Source organism: Argentina silus (assembly GCF_951799395.1).
Source record: "Argentina silus genome assembly, chromosome: 18".
NCBI lineage: Eukaryota > Metazoa > Chordata > Actinopteri > Argentiniformes > Argentinidae > Argentina > Argentina silus.
The window spans coordinates 5,117,790-5,132,867 of NC_139672.1; the positions used below are offsets into that span (position 1 = coordinate 5,117,790).

General features: G+C 40.7%; 2 protein-coding genes across 2 annotated transcripts; one reads left to right on the plus strand and one right to left on the minus strand.

The window, feature by feature from the left end:
* Positions 1-1,933: 1,933 nt before the first annotated feature.
* On the minus strand, positions 1,934-4,779 carry pnhd (pinhead; the record flags this gene model as incomplete). Its single annotated transcript, XM_083690447.1, has 4 exons — positions 1,934-2,153; positions 2,936-2,994; positions 3,888-4,069; positions 4,467-4,779. The coding sequence occupies 4 exons, from the start codon at positions 4,777-4,779 to the stop codon at positions 2,003-2,005; spliced, it is 705 nt and encodes a 234-aa protein (XP_083546573.1). The 3' UTR covers positions 1,934-2,002.
* Positions 4,780-9,333: 4,554 nt separating this feature from the next.
* Positions 9,334-11,504, plus strand: LOC310819204 (serine/threonine-protein kinase NIM1-like; the record flags this gene model as incomplete). Its single annotated transcript, XM_083690448.1, has 4 exons — positions 9,334-9,403; positions 9,555-9,860; positions 10,249-10,517; positions 10,746-11,504. The coding sequence occupies 4 exons, from the start codon at positions 9,334-9,336 to the stop codon at positions 11,502-11,504; spliced, it is 1,404 nt and encodes a 467-aa protein (XP_083546574.1).
* Between the last annotated feature and the right edge of the window lie 3,574 nt (positions 11,505-15,078).

Consider the following 15,078-nt stretch of genomic DNA (forward strand, 5'->3'; position numbering starts at 1 on the left):
CGCAACAGGTAACATCTCAGAATGAAGGCGCATTGTTGGTCCCTTGTGCATCAGTCCCCTAAAGCAGTCGGAGCTCTGAGTTGGAGTGACTGCAAAGCTCTGGAAGCAGGACGTTTTATATCAAATGCTCCAGCATTGGCTACAGTGTCTCTAAACCCACGGACAACAGCAATAAAAGATGCTATTTAGTCGCAAATGCAAATCAACAATCAGCGAATGTAAAGGGAGGCTAATGGTGGTGTTAGGAAGGTGTGAACTCGATTGTAGATTTTATCCCTCAACGTCTGACGACAAGGGCGCAAATAAACGACTTTTATCCTTTGAAAAATAGTTTGTTATTTATAGAAGACAATGGAGACATCAATATAAAACATTATTGTGGCCTTAGGGAACATATAGTATTTAATTATTAGTATAAGTATTAGTATTTAATTTGAACGAAAATGCTAAGAACATTTTGAAATGTCACTGCCGACTGCTCAGCTGAGGAAGTTTACTCACCGTAGGAGGTCAACTTCCTCAAAATGGATCCATTAATTTAGACAAATGGGGATAATGTCTTACAGGAATGACTACGACTTCGATAAACACAGGGGGAATACCTCCTATTTGGAGGTGTAGGCCTACACTTCGTTTCCATTTTAATCACCAACGTCACACCTGGTCAAATACAGCTTAAACTGTTTTGGTCCCCAAACCCATTTTGATTTGCAGTTTCAACCAACGAACACATCTCTTCGTATGCATATTCATTAATACAAATAGGCTTGTTTGTTATTCAACGAATAGGCTACTTCTTAAAAGATACGCATTGTACGCATTTTATATCCGTTCGGATTGGTCTTATCAAATATTGTAACCCGTCTACACCGTTTGTTACTAAATAACATCACTATTTCAGATGCTAATTGGAACAATTATCTCTCCCGATTTCAGCCTGTTGTCGTTTAGACTGCCTACTTTCCCTGTATTTACACATGGAGTTCGGCTACACTATCGGAATTCAATTTTGAATATAGAATACCAGTTCCATTGATGTAAATGTAGTATCTACACATTATGTGTATTATGGGTAAGCATTGCTACTGGGTAAGGTAGTTAAAGTTCTAAAGAACGTAAGGTCTGACGACGCACGGCGGTGTGCCATTTGGTCAATTGGTGTCTTTGAGCATTACGCGCGGCTTTTAACCAATTGAGATAAATCATGTTTCTCGAAGATTAAGAATTTGGTACTTGGTAGTCACAAATTCACAACTTGGGTGGTAGCAAGCAGTACATTAACTTTAAAGAATCTCAATCCAAGCAACATCTTAAACGGAGTTTCAAAAGATTTTCTGACGCTTCTTTACAACATGACACTTTACCTCTAAATCATAAATTCTCTTCAAAGAACCGGGGCCACACGTATAGCCCACATCAAAACACTAATTTTTGTTTTACAAGTATATATGAAAAGGAGGAGCAATCACCACATATGTGCCCTTTCAAACGGATTGTAAAGATATGCCCATCTGGTTGTATTGGTCTATTTGAATGCATCTAATTAATTTCAAGCCAATTTATTTTGGAGGCCTATAGTCAATTTAATTTAGAAGTCCATCATGTCCACCATCATTTGTATAGAGCTTATTTTATTCCTTGCCTTATTGCTATTTTGGCACCTCAGATGCACCGTTTTGTCAGTAGTTATGGACATGGGCCATTATGCCTTCTATTTGCAGTGGTTACATGCATATTTCTGAATGCCATTTTCAAGATTCAGTTAGGCTGTGTAGATTGACTAATCAATAATTTCAGAATAAATTTTATTTACAAAATTATTTTATACATATATTACATATAATACAAGAATATCTTAAGTAAATTGTTACATTGAAAATACATCATTACTGTGTTGGTAAGGGAACTGGTGTCCTGTAGGACAGCAACCTTTGAGTTCATGTCTCAAAGACACTTTTGGGGGGATGTTAGTCTGTTTAGAATCCAGTGGAGGGCGCTATGCTCAGGACTGGCACAGGCAGGAAGTGATGGAAAGAATGGTGCGGATCTGTCCATGCTGGTTGCGGAACATGTGGCTTTCATACTCTTCAGGAACACATGTGCTGGTTGGTCTCTCTGCCCACAAATGGCACACTTCTGCATCCAAGGGACTCCTTAAATACGGAAAATAAATATATGTTTTAACTATGTGCAGAACACTTGGGGGACAAAGCATTGATTTCTATGTAAAACACATATATAACGTCATCATAAAGTAATTACAGTATAACTACATCAGTATAGAGTTGTATAATGTAGGCCTATTCATCTAACAATTAGAATTTGAATTGCTAAGATATTGCTCCAATATGCAGGTATACAACAAAATAAAGTGAAAACAATGGAAAATGGACCGCTGGATTTTCAATTAGAAATCAAACAAGCAGTGTTTAAAGAGTCAATCTGGGATTCAAACAACAACAAAGCAGTCTCCCTGCCACTTTTTTTGGTAAACAGCTTAGGGCTGGGGCTCGAGAAATGTAAGCACTCTCAACTACTCTCAATTTCATAGACAGAACTATGCATGCAAGGACTGACCATACATGAGATCATAATAGTTGTTGAATAATAGTTATAACCATGTTTTGAAGCTATACAGTGTGTGTTTACAATTATATTGTTTACAAACAATGGAGTAAAACAAGCTTATATTGTTGGTTCTGATTGGGTAAGACAGTTGAACTAAGCTCATGAGCAATTTATAAGTTATATTATTCAAGAATCAATTCATTTAAAAGTCTAGAAATGGAATGTAGCAATCCCGCATTGCCCCTTTAAACTACAGCCAAACTTTATGGGTGTTCCCAGGTGTTAGAGCTAACAGGCAGCTGTTATCCAAGTAATGGATAGAGAACTGGGGTGCTACTGGGGTAACAGCTGATATGTTTATGCTTACCTGAGAAGACATCGGTTTCCTGTGGTGCAGCCTCCCAAACATCTGCCCACATCTATTTCCTGTGGTAAATTAGCAACACAGAGACAAGGCAATCAGCTCACCAGGCATCAGGCTGCAAATATTGGCCTGGCCACTCAGGGGGAGGGGGGCTCCAGGGGATCTAGTACGTAGCATGTTAAGTGCTTTGATTTGACACCTGCAGTGACCATTTGTGTTTGCTTTCTTCACACCTTCATTGAAAGGGATGGCAGACGGTTTAGATTAAAGAAACATACTTTGGAATTAGATTCCCTCCATACATTCACAGTACTGCTTAAAACATCATAAAATAAGTACCAATGTACAGAGTTAGGTGAAACCCTTCATCAAGTTTTCAAATGTGTTCTGCTAAGTAGTGTGTCTCCTTATGCCCAATACAAAAACTAACAATGAGAGATTATTGAAATTATTGTTTTTGTTTCTTCTATGCAAAAAATGTGAAGAAACAATTGCAGAAACACCCCTATAGATATCTTATAGCCAAGGTGTTATACCAAAAAGACATTGAACATCTTCCTGTGTGTTGCAATATGTGTAGAAAGCAGGCAGATGACCCAGACATCCTAAAGACCTTCACACCTCCAGTACATCTGCATGTGCGGTGCCAACCACCGGGTAGTGGATTGGATGTTCGGGGGGGGAAATGGATCAAGCTCTGACTTCCACATGAGTCTGACAAATGGAGATGCCTCATTACTGAGTCTGACACCCTGCTAGAATCACTAATTTCCTCTGTACTCGATTACCAGAATAGATGGGTGTGAAGGGATGTGAATACAATTAAAATGGTAAAGTCAATCAGATCTGGAAATGCTTTTTTCATTTTAGACAAGTTCGTCATTATTGTCTCAATGAAAATGATGCTCTATGGTAGACATCTGAGTCTGACATCAAACATATGAGTGTAACTCACCTTCAGTTTCTCCTCTTTGACTCCGTCGGCATCGTAGACTATTTCATAATAATACTCCAAAAATGGAACTCTGTAGCAGCTCTCCTTCAGCTCACAGGCCTCCACAGTCTGGATCAAGTCCACTTTGTTAGGAGTCTCTACCAGGGCTGAGTCAAACTTAGTGGGGACACAGGAAAATCCCTCTGGGAATGAAAGATATGAAATGTTAGAATGTGTCTGTTTAAAAGTAACATGCTGATGACACTGTATCATAATCAACTCTTGAACTTGTTCATGCCCTATGTCCTTGACCCCCTAGACTACTACCCTACTACTCTGTGTGCTTTGTAAATTCTGTAATTTGTTCTTTGTAAAAACCAGAAGAATGTGAAGACTGTGCTAGGGTTATTGACCTTCATCAATGTAAAAGTGCAATGAAAGATGAGTGTGGTTGCAGAGTGACACAATATATATATATTTTGTTGTGAAGTCTTAATATTTTTTTTGATCGTGAGAATGGGTGCAGAATTGTTGGGCCTATTAGATTGGTGGTCAATTGTAGCTTGGTTTAAGACTGTTTGTAGAGTAAGGCCTACACACCCGGAGAGCTCTTTGCGGCCGAACATCCTCCAGCGTCGATGACTGTCTCATAAGGGGTTTCGAAGAAGTAGGTCTTCAGCGCGGGTACACGCACACATTGCGTCAGTTTCGCTTCGCAGTGGCAGTCCACGATGACCTCCACCTCCCGCGAACCCTCAAATAACAACACCCGATCCACACGCACTCCAGTCGGCTCACAGACTTGGTTCACTCCGCAGGACGGGATGTCACCCGAACTCGCTGTACTGTCTGAAGATGCAGGTTCGCGCAGCCTCACCTTTTGTAGAGGGAATCGTGTTGTCAGATACAACATGCCAGAACATGAGGGTGTTGGTTCTTGGTAGGGTTAGTCATAATATAATAATAATGATATTACAATGATTATGATAATAATATTTGATAGCCACAAGTGATCACAAGATCATAGACATAGATATAGATGACATATGCTGTTATTTTTTCCTGTTTATGAAATATAAATGTTTAGTTGGCCAATGTTTTCTTTCCTCCCTATCTGCGCTTAAGTTAGAGCTCTCTCTTGTGGTGGTTTGGGGAACTACACTGACCCCCATCACTTACTTTTTTGCTCCTGAGGTATTCCAGCATTGATGAGTGTTTGGAGTATTCCTGCAGGCCTGAGTCAAGTGAAGTCCTAGGTGCACCTCCACAGTGTGACCTGCACCTTCCCACATCCACACTTATAGGGCTGCCTGAAATGTCTGAGGAGAAAATGTAAACAATGATTTCATATGAAACAATAGTGTCCTACATTTAATGTCACTCATAAGCCTTCAGTCTCCACCATGACACTTATCTTGGAAAATGAACCATTAAAATAGGTAGTATAGATAGATTCGACCTTTGTGCCATACTTTTATTCTAGTGCCGAATATAGATAAGCCTATTGTAATTGTGATAACACAATGACATTGAATAGGGAATAAAGATTAATTTGTTTAATTTTTCAAACAGGAAAAGCATATCAGTCATGATAATACTTCAAAGCTGACGGATCCTTTACCTTGACCAATGTAAACAAAATGGCTCTGTCGTTTGCAGCAGGCTCTCTGTGTGAACAGGTTTCTGTGCTCCACATGTTTATTCAACACTGCGGCCACTGAAAGACAGAAACACAAACACACACATCAATACCCTACTCCACAAGGTGACAGAAGCAGTGGATAATCTGCCAAAGCACTGATCCCCTTACTAAAACATAACATCATTCTTGGGCACATTGCATCCCAACATTTTGAAGAGACATATATTCACAAATGACAAATATGCTTTAAGACGGTTGTTTGAATTGGTACTAATATTCTCAGCCTGATTGTTTTGATCTGCTACAAAACTATAGATTTATTTCTAATAGAAAAAAAAAAACTTTTATCTCCCTCTTAAAAACACATCACAAACATGTGACTTCTAACAAAGTAAATTACAAGGCTCTAGAAGTCAGCAACATCAGGAAACATCAATATTAGCTACACATCACATGTCACAACTGCTGTCCCCAGTTTAGCAGCCTCTTTTACTTCCTGTTATCCTGCATTTTCAAAGGGGATTATAAAGTATATCGCTGAGTTGATTGAAATCCCATCAGTCAGTCAATAACCATGGCTGTACATTATTGAGCGAGGGGAAATAGAGAAAGACAACTAGTACTTACAGGTTTGATGGAGGGCCCACAGAATGAGTAGTAGGCACGGCTGCAGTATATCCATGGCAAATACTCCTCGTCACAGCACAGCTGCCAGAACCCGAGTGTCCCTCTGCTCTCAGCCCCCTCTGATATTTATATGGGATCACTTTGGTCACAAAAGTCACTGGGGAACAAGGCTCCCAAGTGGTTCAGAAGTTAAAAAGGGAGAACTAATCAAATTTCCATGCTGAATGCCCCTGTGGGGCTGGTGTTTTAGGCGGGGGTCACATCAAAGGCAATCTCCAAAGTATCAAGTTTTCACCTCAGCTTGTTTCTGCTAGGGGATCCCAGAGGTTAGTGTGTTTGACCAGAGCCCATCCTCATCTTAATGAAGTGCTTAAGTAGCTTTGAGCCATTAAGCTGCTCTCATTCAAAGGCATTAATCATCTTTTATCTCAGGGGGGTGAGGTGTTTAGCACCTCAACTTAAAACAAAACCTGTCCTAAGCACATAAACAGGATCAGCATGGGGGCGGAACCCCCCTCCCTGAGGGGACCAGCACCTCTGTGTCTATTCAACATGCCACCAAATGGTCAGGCTGAGGCCTCTCACGGACAGCCCTCCAAATCCCATGGCTTCTATTTTCTTGACACAGAGGGAAAGAGTTGAATTTATTAAAAAAAAAACTATTCGAGTATTCGAATATCAGGGAGGGTTATAGATGTGAAGTTGACTGAAGATTCCAATTTTATTCATCACAGATTAGGAGGCAGATTCTAAATCAAAATACCCCTTATAGAAGCCAAATGCCAAACGCTAACAGATGTTCAGTCAATATGGGCCAACAAATGCATTCTCTCTCACAATGCTCAGGGGAAGAACATCTCTCAGAATGAGTCTTTGTTTAACACAGTATAACATTGTGTGGATCCTCTGACTGGTGTTAATCCCATTAATCTGTATGATAAATGATCCTTTGATGTCTTGTCTTCATCCTCCCACTTTCACCTGGCCCATTGGCTCCACCAGTCAGATAGCTGCTTAGGGTTACACCTCAGCTCTCAGACTCCTTGATTAGGCCGATACCCAACTGCAGTTTCAATTGGAGGTCCTCTTCATCAAGTGATAGCAAATGCTTCATCAGACGTTTCGTGTTTATTCAAAATTACTGTTCATTGACAATATCTTCAATATTGATTATGAGTTGATGAAACTGTAACAGTTGAATATACAATAAACAGAGCATGGTATCATCACTGTTTTGACTCTGAAATTCATGTCTCCAAATTCTCCTGAAAGAACATTCCAAGATCTAAGGATTTCCAGACCCCATGCATGGTGTGTGTTCGTGTTTCAAATCAACATGTTTTCCATGATAATGGCCTGAAGCCTCTACTGCCAGGCTGTTCTCTTCATGCAGCATTTGGATTGAAATGGGGATTTCAAAGTCAAATGAAGATAAAGGATCAAACTAAAATGGAGATTCTTCTGTCTTTTTAGTTCACTTTCATGGCCCAAACATGTCCGTACTGTATGTCACTGCAAAATGTGTTATTGTTACACTTCACAGTTGAAATCTTACCTCTTCCCCACTTCATCCTCTTTATCCATGCAAGTAACAGATTATGGTGCTACCCCATAAAAAAAAGAAACTACATTTCACTCCATCCATCTTATTGCCTTAGCAATTTGGATTAAATCTGTGTTGCAGTGCTGAATTATAAAGTAGGCGTGTCTGGGCCGATATAGCCCTGCACGTGTACTCATGAGTCAGATTACTGAGCCAGCTGCAGTATGAATCCCAGCTCATCTTCATGCTGAGCACTTGACAACTCATGAACCAAGCCTGGGTGGCCGAGGTCATACAGCCCAGCTAACGTCACTACACGTGTCCCCTGTTTGGCCTTGTTGTGTGTGTCCGGGTCATAGCACTGCTATTGTTAGTTTGATGACCCAATGACTGTATTATTTATTGCTGAATTTAATCTATAGGAGTAGAATACCTATTAGACCATCTGTCTTAAGTTGTCATACATGTGTATGTGTGTTGTATACAGTGTATACGTATCTAGGGACGGACACTGTAAATTAGCGCAAGTTAACATGTTATGGTGTAACGCATCTGACTGTACATTTCAAGGAATCAGTGTTATTGCATCTGTCCCTACTCAAATAAACACTAAACAACTACATATAACAGTGAACACACTGCACTTTTTACTCCTTAATTTGCTAAATGGTATTTATACCACTCTGGAAGTGAGAAATAATTTAATTCAGCTTGGATAAGTTGTAATTGACAGACAAGCACATTTTGTGACATAAACAAAATCCCCCCCCAAAAAAATCATGATTAGAGAACTGTTGAATGATACACATGGACAACACACAATTCTAACCTCTGTTCCCTCACATAAGTGTCAACAGGTCTGTATCGGTATTCAGTCTTTACATCTTAAAATATACTGTAGATAGACAACATATAGCCTCCATACATACGCATATGTCCCCACCGCCCCAGCCCCTGACCAGAGCCCTACAGAGTAGTTGTGAGTGAGCACGCATGACATGTTATATGGAGAACTAAACCATATATGACATGTTATATGGAGAACTAAACCATATATGACATTTTATATGGAGAACACACAACATGTAATGTTATGGAAAACAGCCCCTCTGCCTGAGTCAGGTGTTTGGCAGCTTGCAGGTTAGGGGCGACTCTACATCAGGCTCTGGAAAGCCTGTTTGGGTGGGAGGAGTCCCTCACAGGGATTACAGCGGATGAAACAGCAGTGCGGTGGCTGGCTGACGACACTCTGACAGGACAGACCAGGAGGAGAGAGGGAGAGAGGGAGAGGAGGACAGAGAGAGGGAGAGAGAGGGAGAGGAGGACAGAGAGAGGGAAAGCGGTTTGGAACTTGGCGCTCTAGAGGAGAGGCTGTGTCCGTCACAACTGTCCTCATAAGACAGCGGTCAAAGAGGATTTATATCCAGTCAACAGGAGCAGTTTATTAACAGAGAAATAACACTTGATGAATGGATCAGCTTCAGACATATGTTTTTTGATGAATCCGTGTGCAGTGTCACTTTTTTTCGGTCGACCTCTGTGGGAAGTGGTTTTCTCCTGTCTCTTCGCGACCGATTAGAACTTTATAAGTGATCTGAAAACTGCCGTATGCTACAAGGATTCCTGTGTATCCAGGGAAACAAACACAAATCGTCATGTCTGTGAACAACAAGAACAGCGTTAAAACTTCGAGGAATAACAAGACAGAGAAAGGAAAGGTACTATGTGAGTACTGGTAGATTACCCTTATCCAGGGTCTACTTTTACATCATGGCACTGTTTCACAGTTTGTGGTAGACGTCTGTATTTTATGTTCTTATAATGTTCTCTCCTTCCTTCCTTTCTTCCTTCCCTCCCTCCCTCCCTGTGATCTTAGTGAATAAGGCCTGCAATGGAGAGGTGTTCTCTCTGACGTCCCTGAAAGAGGGGGAGAATGGGAAGAAGGAGAAGGAGAAGGAGATATGTATCAAGAACAAGGAGAACATGCTGAAATACTCTGTGGCTGAGGAGGAGCAGAAGCAACGCACTGTGTTTGAGAAAGCTATCTATGACATGTCTCACTCTGAGAAGGTGATGAATGACTTGATGTTAGACCGGCGGGTGGCCTTCTATGAGCTCCGAGGGGAGATAGGCTCCGGCAACTTCTCCCGGGTCAAGCTGGGCATCCATGACCTGACTCAAGGTGAGACAAACCCTATACTATACAGAGTATACCCTATACTCTGAAGTGAACGGAATGACAGCATCCCACCTTGCCTCATGCAAGACTGGAGGAGCCCGAAGTAGGTTAATCCAGATGTCAGAAGACAATAGCTAATCTCATCAACGAGACTCGTTAATCCTAGCAGATTTTAGCTCTTGCACGTGTATCTTGTGTACTGCATATTTGAGGATACTAATAAATACAGAGAGATAGAGAACAGCAAAAAAGGATTAGAGTTGGGGAAGGAAGTCGATGAAGAAAGAGCATAGAGAAAGATCTTAGAGAAATCCCGTTTACTTAGCTTGATACTCTGTTCCTCACTCTCCCTGTCTCTTCCTGTCTCTCCCTCTCATATCGTGACGCCCAGAGAGAGTGGCGGTCAAAATCCTGGATAAGAACCGTCTGGACAAGAGGTCGCACGTGCTGTTTGCCTCAGAGATCTCCTGCATGGAGAAACTGGCCCACCCTAACATAGTGTGCCTGTATGAGGTGGTGGAGACCCTGAAGCACCTATACCTGGTGATGGAGTATGCCAGTGGAGGAGAGTTGTTCTCACGTATCTGCACCAGGGGGCGCCTGTCCGACCAGGAGAGCACGTTCGTCTTCGCCCAAATCCTATCAGCAGTCAAACATATGGTCAGTTACAAACACTATTGATATTTTGGGGATAATGCTATCTATTGTTGGGTCTTAGCATACTGTTGGTACAACTGATAACGATTGTTGCTTTGTACTTGTGCTGTACAAACTGTTTCCTCACTCAACTTACCTATTAACACTGACCCACATCCCCAATCCTTCTATTTAATGTCTGCAATTAATAACGTTTCAATATTTTTCTTTCCTCTTTTGTTTTGTTTTCAGCATGATAACAATATTGTCCATAGGGACCTGAAGGCAGAGAATATCTTCTACACACCCAGCTACTGCATCAAAGTGGGTGACTTTGGTTTCAGCACCGTCAGCGCTCCTAACGAGGTCCTCACCACCTTCTGTGGCTCTCCGCCCTACGCTGCCCCAGAGCTCTTCAAGGATAAGGGTTACGTGGGCCAGTATGTAGACTTCTGGGCCCTGGGCATCTTGCTCTACTTCATGGTTACTGCCACCCTGCCCTTCAACGGTGCCAGCCTGAGCAAGCTCAAGACCTGCATCGTGCAGGGGTCCTACAGCATCCCGGCCTACGTGCCCGAGCCCTGCCAGCAGGTCATCAAGGGCACCCTGAAGCCGCTGCCCGTCGACCGCCTCAGCGTGACTCAGATTATGGCCAGCATGTGGCTGAAGGGGATCGACTACCCCCAGGACTACCCCACCGCACGCCTCACCCCTGCCCATCTGGCAGAGCCCACCCGGATCCTCAGCCCCGACGAGCTGGATGTCAAGGCAGCGCTGGAGGACCTGGGCATCAGCGAGACCCATCTGAGGGACAACAGCTGCCCAGACCTGAGGAGCCCTGTCACGGGGGCCTACCGGATCCTGATGCACCGCATCCACAAGAACAAGACAGTGGAGGCAGGGAAATTCAGCACCGTCTGTCACAAAGATTTCCAGAACAAGAGGAAGTGGAATGAGAACACAGTAGCCATGAGGAAACTGGGCCCCTCTGCTGTGTGTGCCCTCATGTAAATGTACAAGTTGCGCAATAGATGGGAAATTAGCCACCAGTGTGGCAGGAGTCATCAAGCATGTTCAGATTGACCCTCCTAAATACAGTATCAAGGCTCTCTGACTGGATAGGCTATAAAGGGGTATTCAGAAGCTGGTGATACTGTATGTCATGAAGTAAAAGGCACTTTTATTGAAACTGTGTTACAAAGTACAAAAGGTATTTCTCTGAAAGAGGAGACTCTTTGCACACAAGGACATTGCAAACTATTTTTTTGCAATAACTGTAACTGCCTTAATGAAGGATGTTTTTATAGTTAGAGTTGTGCTTTAGTTTTACAAAGTCCACATTCTAATGACCTTCAGCTGAAGGGTTTTATGCTGTACATTTATTTATTTTAATTTATTTTTTTACAAACAGACAGTGATTTTATCTACTGGTTTGTCATACATTCTTGATTTGATCTGATATCATGTAATTGATTATGTTTTTGTGATTTCTATAACATGTTTTTCACTGAAATTATATTGTTATCACATTAAAGAAAAATGTAGTTTGAAAAAAAAATGTGAGTGCAAAAAGAGTGCATCAGAAATGGGTATATCAACATGAACAGTCCACTAGCATCCGACAGGGGGCCTTGCATACAGGGAGAACCTAACTCAGAACTCTCTATGTTCCGAGCTCACCACCAAAGCAAAACCAATGGAGTGTTATAATTCATTTTCAAATAATAATTAATATAATACTGGAAATAATTGACATAAATTACAAAAATATGTTTCACTGATATCATCACAGAAAAGAGTGTTGCAAATTGAGGTAGGCCTACTCAAACTCTTCAATCAGAGTTTGATTTAATGCAATAGTATTAAAATACTAATGAAAAATACCTTTGTAATTAATAGAATACAATTCACTGTATGTTTCATTTTCTATTTCTAAATATGAATTTAGTCTGACACATTGCCATGCCATTGCCACAGAACTGCTGGCATGTAAAACAATGGACTCTTTGTTGCAATGGACTCTCTGTTACAATGGACTCTGTTAGTGGGCAATAAAACAAAGTGACTTTCAGTCAATGGGTATCAACTGATGTAACCATTCTAATAACGAATGCGCCATGGCAAAATAGTAATCAATATTTATTTGTTATGGTGTATTATAACATTATCTTCAGCCCATTAATGATATAATAGTGTCTATGGTTCTGGGCCGGCTGGGTTCTTTAAAAGGAGTAAAATCCTTTGTAGTTTTTGTCTAATGTCTAATTATGTCTAATAGGTTAGGATAACAAGTTAATGAATTATAGAGGGATATTTTCTCCATTACACATCCACTAGTCTCATAGATTGAGAACACCATGGGCAGGTACTGTATCGATTACTCAAACCTGCTGCAGTTTGCTTTTCTTTCAGTTTCCTTTATTGATTTTTCGATGGTCTTTCACAGTCAGAGTGGGCCATGAGTTATACAACTGTTTCAATGTTTGCTTCGTAGTACAGTATCTAGGTTAACTTATTATAGTCACTTTTACTTTTACTGGCAATATCTCACACTGTGCTCTAACTTGTGATTTGACGTTTGATTACACTATTTCTCTCTACTTAAACTTTCTTCCTCATCAGGTAAATTGATATTCAGTCACACGTTCTGCTAATCTCGAAACCCCAACCCCAATCAGTACCTGCACAGGATGTCTCATTTTGATTGACTTGACTAAAACACTGTCTGAAATTTCCCTGACATCTCTTCCGTTTACCGTTATCGATCTCAAGCGTGGATGTTGCTTCAGTCTGACATGTAGATTATGGCCTTATCTTTTTCTAGTCAAATGCATGACTTGTTCACTCAACCTAATGTTCCATGGTTTGCTGCTTAAAGACAGTGTAGAATTGCTGCCCTGTACACTGGCCAACCGTACCTGATAATACCCCAGCATGTCAGAGCAGAAGGCATTCTTTAGGGCTGTCTTGATTACAGGATCAAATTAAACCTTAAAAAATAAGTCATTTTCGAGCTGTAACCTAATTCCTTCCCCTGTGAAGATGGGGAATTCCTATCTGTGAAAGTCACCATCAGCAATTAGTGATGGCTATTAATATTGATGCTGTTATGTTGTGGTGTGTTGTGTTGTGGTACAATTGCATATTGTAGGTGCCAGGTTATCTGTCAGTGCAGCCTTGAGGCTAATTTGGCCCCATAAACAGACACAATTAAGCTCTTTCCTGAGTGCACCAGTTAAGAATTTGTTCCACTTTTCACAGTTGACTGGCCTACTTTTGAAACTCAATTTAATGACATCCATTACATGAACAGGTAACAGCAAAAGTATTTTCCATTGTTGGTAAAGATTTTAGTAGCTTTTCCTTTCCAACAAATGAATCATTAAATTGATATTCCTTTCCAACCAAATCATTATGATGCATTTAACCTATATTATTGCTAATTGTGTACAATTGTTCATTTCCCCTGATCACATAATGCCAATACCCAGCAACTTACCTACCTACTGTACACAATGACCACGTTTAACTTCCAGGAATGGCATAAACAAAACAAATGGGGAGAATATTAGCCCCTCACATCAACACCAATGTTGCACCACACTGAGTCATGACTCTACTATCTCTGGGCTTTGCAAGTTCAGGAGTCTTTGAGGCATCAATGACTAGAAGTGATAAATCTTACTGACAGCCAGGTTCGAAGATATGACACACAGTGAGATTTTATCACACGCTACATGTCTCAGCTGCTATCATGCACTGTTTGGGATGTGAAAGTACCCATGAATGTGGAAAAAAAGGATTGGATTTTACACAACTCCAGTTACAAAACATGGGCTTGAAACACAGTATGTGAATGAACACGTACTGTATACTGGTGAGAAAATTCAGCGTGGTGTCTTTTTGTGCTGTACTGCCGGTGGTTAATCTGTCCTTTGCTTCATACATGTTTTGTGGGACACACAAATCACTCTAGTTTTGTTGAGATCAAAGTCTAATGCAGTGCCAGTTTTTGTATAAATCCAATTTAAATCTTTCACTGTGATCAAGGCTGAATACTTACTTGAAAGCTTTACATGTATCATTCTGCAGCAAGTTCGGGCTCTGGATAGGTCTCTTTGTTGCGCAAAATTATATATGATCTACAGTAACAGTGAGTGGTACAGACTTCACTTCAAAGGGTTTATGCAATAAGAAAAGTTATATATACATTTTATTTGTACAGTTTTACCCTGTCTTGTTGTAACCGACCAAAGACCCATTGTTTGTCAGAAGTGAAAGAGTAGAGATTATGACACCGTCATAAACTGCGTGGGTCGTGTAAGAAATATACAACTAGTCATAAAAACATCTGATTAGACTTTATATACTCAAGTATAATTATGCTTATGCTTATGCTTATGCTTATGTTTATGCTTATTATTATTATTATTATTATTATTATGCATAGGCTTGCTTGTAACCCAATAAAAAAAAAATGTAATTTTTTTTTGTCTCATAGTTGTCATTAACTTCAAACACTGCAGAGAAAGGTTGTAAGCAATTTTATTCATCTTTTTTGGTGAAAACAAATGTTGAATGTGTA